This window comes from Pseudomyrmex gracilis, unplaced genomic scaffold (genome assembly GCF_002006095.1).
Source record: "Pseudomyrmex gracilis isolate BER0280 unplaced genomic scaffold, ASM200609v1 scaffold_340, whole genome shotgun sequence".
Classification (NCBI taxonomy): Eukaryota; Metazoa; Arthropoda; class Insecta; order Hymenoptera; family Formicidae; genus Pseudomyrmex; species Pseudomyrmex gracilis.
In genome coordinates, this window is record NW_018020924.1 from 93,606 (window position 1) to 101,086 (window position 7,481).

Genomic DNA, 7,481 nt, shown 5'->3' on the forward strand with positions numbered 1-7,481 from the left:
ATATATATATATATATATGTTTACATATATATATAAAACACATTGTCAATAGACTCGTACGCTTGCTCATTGCGACTTGCGTCGCATTAACGACGGCGCAGATCGTGTTGCACTCGCGCCTTTTCGCACTTGACAAACTTAACTCTTCTCGCCAAGGTGTGTACACGTATCTCTCTCCAGCGCCTTGTTTTCCCTATTTCTTTTTCTCCACCCTACGTTCACATTTCTCGGCTGATTCGCCACAAAGTGTCGATATACAAAATTTACGGTACATGGTGAGGATGGATGGAAGGAGTATGTATATATATGTATGTATATATATGTGTGTGTGTGTATATATATATATATATGTATATATACATACAATACACACACATATATATATATATATGTATATATAAGAACGCATACAAAAATCTTTATATTCACCTGTTCCGTTCTCCCCACTTGGCCGGATGCGTGCATCGTACCGACCTGGTCCTAAGATGTTGTCGAGCACCTGCTTTTCTCTTTCCCGAAAGTTCACCTTCGGCTGTTGCATGCATCTGAAAAAAAAAAACATTTAAAAAAATATTGTTATTATCATGAAAAAATGTAACTTTTGAAAGGAAAAAAATTCAGCAAACAACTGGATATCCATTTTGTGAATATTCCAGTGTGATGGCTATCAAAGATAAAAAATCATAAAAATATTTAAACATCTTTAAAAGAGAAAACTTTTAAAGAGAAAAGTTTCTCATGAAAAAAATGAATGTTTGCTAATAATTTTCAGAAAATATTTAAAATTATTGTATAAATCTTGCTCCAATTTCATAAATATGACGCTCGTACATCTGTCATATGAAATGGCGAACGTAAAGTTGGATACATAGAGTTTCATATAAACTTTATGCGCCATAACGATACCTGCGTAAGTCAATAACATGCATTTTTACGAGTCATAATACGTAGCATTACATTTCTATTGCCAGATTTTCTTTCGCGGGATTGCGTGTCTTGATGTCATTCCACATCCAAACTTAAATTTAAAAATTCAACTAATAGGTATAATTTATGCAAAATTCACCATTTTAACAAAAAACAAAAATTTGCATAAGAACAGATGCCATCAAAAATGTGAAACACACTTTTCAAGTTATGTTTTACTAAAACAAACCTACCTCGATAGATGCAGCAGAACTGCCAGTATTACCAACAACGGTAGTACTCCAGGCCTCATTGCGCCGGCCTGTAACCGAACAAAATGCACTCACATACCTTGACAAAAATTCTTGCGAAACGAATCCCTATGAGAATTTTTCGCATTAGTGATGATTAAACTTGTATCACACGATTCAATCTACATATTACTCTCTTGCGATTTGCTCGTTTTATTTTTATTTCCATATGTCTTCGACATTACTTTTAAGGTAAAAATCACTTATACATACATACGTACAAGTTTTTATTTAAAATTCGGTAAACATATAAGAAAAATTCAAAATATTCATCAAAAGCAAATAAAATGATATAGTTTAATTATAAGTGTCAGATTTCAAAAATTCAAGTGTAAGTGTTGTTTCCAAACTAAGAGACTCAATTACGATGTCATACGTGCGGATATTTAATACAGCACGCGAAGAAGCCCGAGAAGTACAAAGCCGATGCTTTCATTTACCGTATCTCACCAACTGCTCAAGATCGAATCAAGGCAACATGTGCGGATTAAAATGCGGCGAAAACCTTTGCGTGTATTTCGCACAAAAGTATCTACTGTTTCGTAAGAGATTAAATTGATTACGCGAAGGGAAGTTTCCCTAAGCAGAAACAAACACGTATCATACGATCGGTTTCACGAGAGTAAAAGGCGACGAGAATACGAGAGAAATCGGCGCTATACTGGATTGCCACTCGCGTTTTACTGACGATGAGAATTTGTATCGAGATACTCGCAACTGACGAGATCTATTTAGTCGGTTTTAGAGACGATTTATCCATCAACTAAACAACGACGAGCAAACTGGACGGGTGCCTCGATTTGTGAATCGAGCATGTAGAAGTGGTTCTATCACATTCTCGGAACTGAGCCAAAATACGCACACCTGACCTATTTACATCAAAAGAAATCGGACAATTCTGATGGATAGGATAAGCAATTTTAAGAAACCATTAGGTGCGTTCAGACAACTCAACAGTTGCACAACGGTTGAGAAATAATCACTTCTGATTGGATCATACTTTTGGAACCGCAGCAGATTTTGAAGAATAATCCTATCATAAGTGATGATCTCTCAACCGTTGAGTTGTCTGAACGCACCCATTGTTTACATATGTGCCGTACGCAAAAAATATAACTCTACACTAGAACTCGAATGCACATACCCTACTCCTTACGAAATGTATATTTTGAGCGACTGGTACGTCCAGATTAATAACTGCGCGGCGCAGATAATTGCGGGTTGCCCAGCAACGACGTCGCTTGGCAATATCGGGTAACCCAAAAGTTTCGAGTACCGCGACCGAGATCGACCCGCGTTACAGCTAACTCTATTTCGCGGGTTCAAAACCGAGACAAATCTGCAGATTTCGGGTATACTTGAGAGACACTAATCAGCTATTCGAATAGGCTAGGTTTGCCCTACTTGCTCTTCTTTTCTCGACTGTCACTTCTGAAATATACGCATAATATAAAATACCTACACCGCCTAAAAGATTCTGTTCTAATTTTTATCCTCTGAGAGAGAAAGAGAGGAGAGAGAGAAAGAAAGAGAGGAGAGAAAGAGAGAGAGAGAGAGAGAGAGAGAGAGAGAGAGAGAGAGAGAGAGAGAGAGTGATTTTTTTAGCAACATATAATTACTGATAGAAATTTTGGTAAAATATTGAGTTGTAAAAAGTTGAGTTGTATATGCACTTTTATAAAAAGTACATATGAAATGCGACGATATCTTGTCTAAATAAAGAGTGACCTCGATCTAAATATTTCCAACTATATAACTGTTTCAAAACCGAGAAAATTGAAAGATTAAACGTCTTTAAACCCGCAGTTTTCTTATACAAACATTTGATTGCACATACAACTTTGCTGCATTAATATCCGTTGTTTCAAGATACTTCACGATCTTTCGTGAAATATATTGCATGTAACACGCGTTTGCCGTAGATATGGTAATATCAACATATGCGATATATGCGACAAAGTATATTAACGTCAAAATGATTTTGACGGACAGTCTATACTTTGCCTTCGGATGATTAAATGTAATTACGTATAACAAAGTTTATACAACACTAAATGAGCGAGTAAGTATGTAATAAGAAGTCCTTTTTGGTCAATAATGTCAATGTTGTTACCAGAGAAGACACGAGAGCACACTTATCGTCGCGCGAAATCTTCTGTGAATTACGCTCATGTCACTAATACATGTCGTTAGTGAATAAATCAACAGTTTATTGAACGAGATAACGACTACCTTTATTCATAATATTAATTGATAATTTATGGTTCTTAAAATCTTGCGATAACATAGATTAGCTCATGTTATATAAACATCTTCATTTCTCAGGAAAAAAGTTTTCACATAAAATGTGAATTAAACACACACACAAACAAAGTTTTTAAATAAAATTCACTACACAAATGTATGCACAAATATATTATAAAAACAACAAATTTTCTGAAAACCTAACAAACTCCTCACACATAATCTACGTGAATAGATCACACAAACACCATAACTCATAATTTAGATACTAGCTGACAAATGGTAACAAAGAAGAAGAGCGTACGGCCGAGTTACTGTGAGAAGACAGGGAAACGATTTACAACACATGCTCTTTGAGTTCGTTTACCGTGCACGCGTGTCTCTATCATCATCATTGCGTGTTAATAGGGTAAAATAAATACAGATTTTGCCCGCGACGAATTGGGTTATCATACAAAAATGGATCATCATAGTGATCAGTCATTGATTGACCAAAAAAATGTCATTTGATAGAACAAAAAGAGAGATAAATAAAGCGCTCGAAAATGCGTCTACGTCGTAGTTTGATGACATCGTATATTTGTGACGCGTGTTCTCCCTGCAATTTATCAATCTTGATGCAACTTTAATAGCGAAATCCTCGTCACGCTTATCGTTAAGTTAAAAAAATCCGACGGAAAGATGGAATAAGTATAGACGCGTGTTAAAAAATTATAATGTTTACAGAGACACAGTTCTGGAAAATTACTCCTGAATATACATAAATATAAGTCGTGTTAGAATCTACAAATATATGATAAAATTCTTTTATTACATTTTTTAATTTTAATTTTACAGATTAATTTCTTTATAATACCTATACATATCTAAACGTTACTTGAGAAAGTTAATTATTGATGAAGTGAGATGATCATAAAGAATTCTCTGTCTTGTTTAAATTAATAAAATTTAAAAAAATATATGTATATATTTATAAAATATATTCAAATATAGCTAATGTGTAAAGTATAAATCGAAATTTTGCAAGAAAGAATGTATTTTTCTAATTGTGCAATTTTCAACAATGTTGAACGATTGACCTATCAATCTGTTTATTCGTGTATCTCGATACGTCCGTATCTACGAATCCGTCTTTCCGTTCTGCCAATTGCCCATATTTATCTGTCAGTCCCGTCCGTTTCGGCGTTGCCGTCGATCCGCCCATCGGTCCGCCGGTCCATCTATCAACCTCTACCCGTCTATCCCATGTCATCCGCCTAGCTACCTGCGTATATGTACACGTATACTTACTCAATATGTTTCTGCCAATCTAAGCCTTCGTATCCACTTGTCCCATCAAGCTTTCTTTATTGTTCTTATTTATTGCAAACTTGTTTGCCCTTGTCCGCTCTCTGACTTACATCTACACGCGGCCTCAATTGACCTACTGATCGGCTGTACAACTCGTTCTCAGTCTCCCTTGAGAGTTCCGCGAGTCCCGGGGATTCCCCGTCGTAATTTTCAAACGGACGTCGATCGCGCCGGAGCGTTGGTTAGTCGCACGTACTGAGACTGAATCGCACGAAACAGGATTCGCGCGCACTCTTCGTTTGAGCGCAAAGGCCGAAGATTGGAAAATCTGGGCACAGCTGGCTTTATATCCTTACCTGGAGAGGATGATGGTCCTAGACGCTGGGCAGCCCGCTGCTACGTTCGTTCACTGGCATAGCGCCGCTCTTTTTCTTCGGTACGATACTAACAGGCCGCCGAACTTTTCTCTCCCTCTATCTATCTATTTCTCTCTCTCTCTCTCTCTCTTTCTATCTCTATCTCTGTCTCTTTCTTTCTCTCTCTTGTTCGATTTGTAAAGTGTCCTACCTCGCGAGGTTCGTCTCCTGGACTGCCACCGTGGAGAAAGCTACATGCACCCATACCTACTACCTGGTTGCTGGCGCGCGCTATTGATCCCGGACCCCCAGACACCCACCGACCTACGCAGACGCCTCGCGTTGCCGCGTCGCTTTAGCAACGTGACGTCATTCACTACCCCGCGACGCCTAGCCTGCCGCCAGATTTTCTATACATCTTTCGTTTCTCTCTCGTGAACTTTTCCTGCGCTGATGCCGCCACCACTGCTGAGAGCGACAACAACGTCGGCGCTACTAGTTTCTATGTGACTCCACGCAATTCGCGTGTGTGCCATGACATCGCTTATTTCGCTAAAGGAATATCTGATTTTATCGAGCAATCGTTGATATGATATATGAATAATGACATTTAATCTACTATAGATATATAACATATATTTATCATATGTATGTAATAGATATATTTATATATATTAAATTATATACATATATATATATATATAAATTACATACACACATACATATATAATTTAATAAATAAATATTTATTAAATATATATAATAAATAACAGTAATTGAAAACAACAATATTGCACAATAATATTAAATAAAATAATGATTGACTTAATAAATTCAAGAATTTATCAATATAAAACTATGTAAATAAACACTATAAGTATTATAGCGAGACAATATTAATTTGTTGACATTTATGTTTGAGAAATTCAAACGCGCAACGATACCTGTTTGGTATATCAAAGATACAGCAACGATATCAAAAATTCGTTCAGTTTCTACTTCACAGAGTATCGATACGTCGTTTTGATCACCATCGAGCTTGAGGCTCCGTTTTCAACTATCGATATTTACATATATGAGATATTCTCGCTCGTCTCCGGTCCTTATGCTCGAATTAACTGAGAAGGATTCGTAATGAGAAGCTAAACGAATTCGCGTCTATAATGAGTACGCATGGCAGCCCTTAAGGCTGTTCTTTTTATTCGCACATTATATAATTGCAACGTCGAGAAATGCGAAAGGTAACGTCACTTTTTAAATGTCGTTAATTATATTAAAAACTAAATTAATAAGTAACAGAAAAGGAATGCAAGAATAACGTCAGATTTCTCTTATATAACTGTAAAGCTTGCTGTTTGCTGCTGAGTACATAGATAAATGCGTATAGACACATATATGTGTCCCGTATAAAATATAGGATTATACAAGAATGAATGAAATGTCCTAAATCTTTTTTATCTTAAGCAATTCTTGATCAATTTCCGGGCAGCGTGTTTCGTGCGTGTTTTCTGAGCGAAAATTTTTTTGTGTACCATCCAAATTATTCTTTTCTTGACGGAAACTTGCATCGCGATATCTACATTATCACAAAGTGTCAAGAGTCATTTTATTTTGCTAACTCATCGTCGCGTGCTAACTATGAATCGTGCGCGCCGAGAGATTAAACGTCCACTGGTTTTACAAAAAGACACGCGATAACTTCTCGCAGAGACATATAGCGTGCAATATTTATCTCGCAATATTTTTATTTATTTTTGAGAGATCTCTCTCATACTATTTTAAAAACATATGTCAGAAAAACTCTTGCTCTTAAAGTAGTGCATCGCAGTTTTTTATTTTTTATTGATTGTATGTACGTAATCAATGCAAATTTGAATTTTTTTATTAGCGTATCATCGATATGATTATATAAAAAGAGAAGAAAATATAGTAAAAAAATAAAATACTCTGAAACAGCATAACTCTTTTATTGTGTATCAAGAGGCACGGTAGTGCCTCGCGCCAAGTTCACGCGCGCCCGCGCGCGCAAACTGTACGAGGCACACTGTACCTATTATACGCGAAACTTATATATTTTTGAAAGTAAGAAATTGTTATTCCGCAATTTTTTAATAACGACTGAACCGATCGACTTCTTTTTGAACTCGTTCGAATCGCGTTGAAAAAATGAAGAAAAAAGTATTCTTGCGTTTTTTTTGTTTGTGGCTTCTGAACGGATATTAACTACAGGAAGTTTCTAGTGTACTTTTATTATGTATGAAGAATTATAAAAGTGTTAATTTTTTTGTTACAAAAGGGTATAAATATTTCTTTTTTAAGAAAACTTACCACGTTGACTGTCACGCAAGTTCTATATGTTTTGTCCTGAAAGCCA

At 36.1% G+C, this 7,481-nt stretch overlaps 1 protein-coding gene across 10 annotated transcripts in view; it reads right to left on the bottom strand.

Annotated features, from left to right (window-relative positions):
- LOC109860178 (glutamate-gated chloride channel) overlaps nt 1–5,385 on the bottom strand; it is a 50,295-nt gene extending 44,910 nt beyond the window's left edge. For 2 of the 10 annotated variants that reach the window (XM_020439082.1, XM_020439083.1), the window contains exons 1-3: nt 5,319–5,350; nt 1,161–1,228; nt 430–545 (exon numbers count right to left, since the gene is read on the bottom strand). In XM_020439082.1, the coding sequence (XP_020294671.1) occupies nt 430–545; nt 1,161–1,219 (175 nt within the window). In that variant the 5' untranslated portion in view covers nt 1,220–1,228; nt 5,319–5,350. Of the gene's footprint in view, nt 1–429; nt 546–957; nt 1,121–1,160; nt 1,229–1,657; nt 2,045–4,751; nt 4,875–5,107 lie in introns of those variants that run through there. The other 8 variants (XM_020439092.1, XM_020439086.1, XM_020439087.1 and 5 more) reach the window with 8 other exon arrangements.
- Between the last annotated feature and the right edge of the window lie 2,096 nt (nt 5,386–7,481).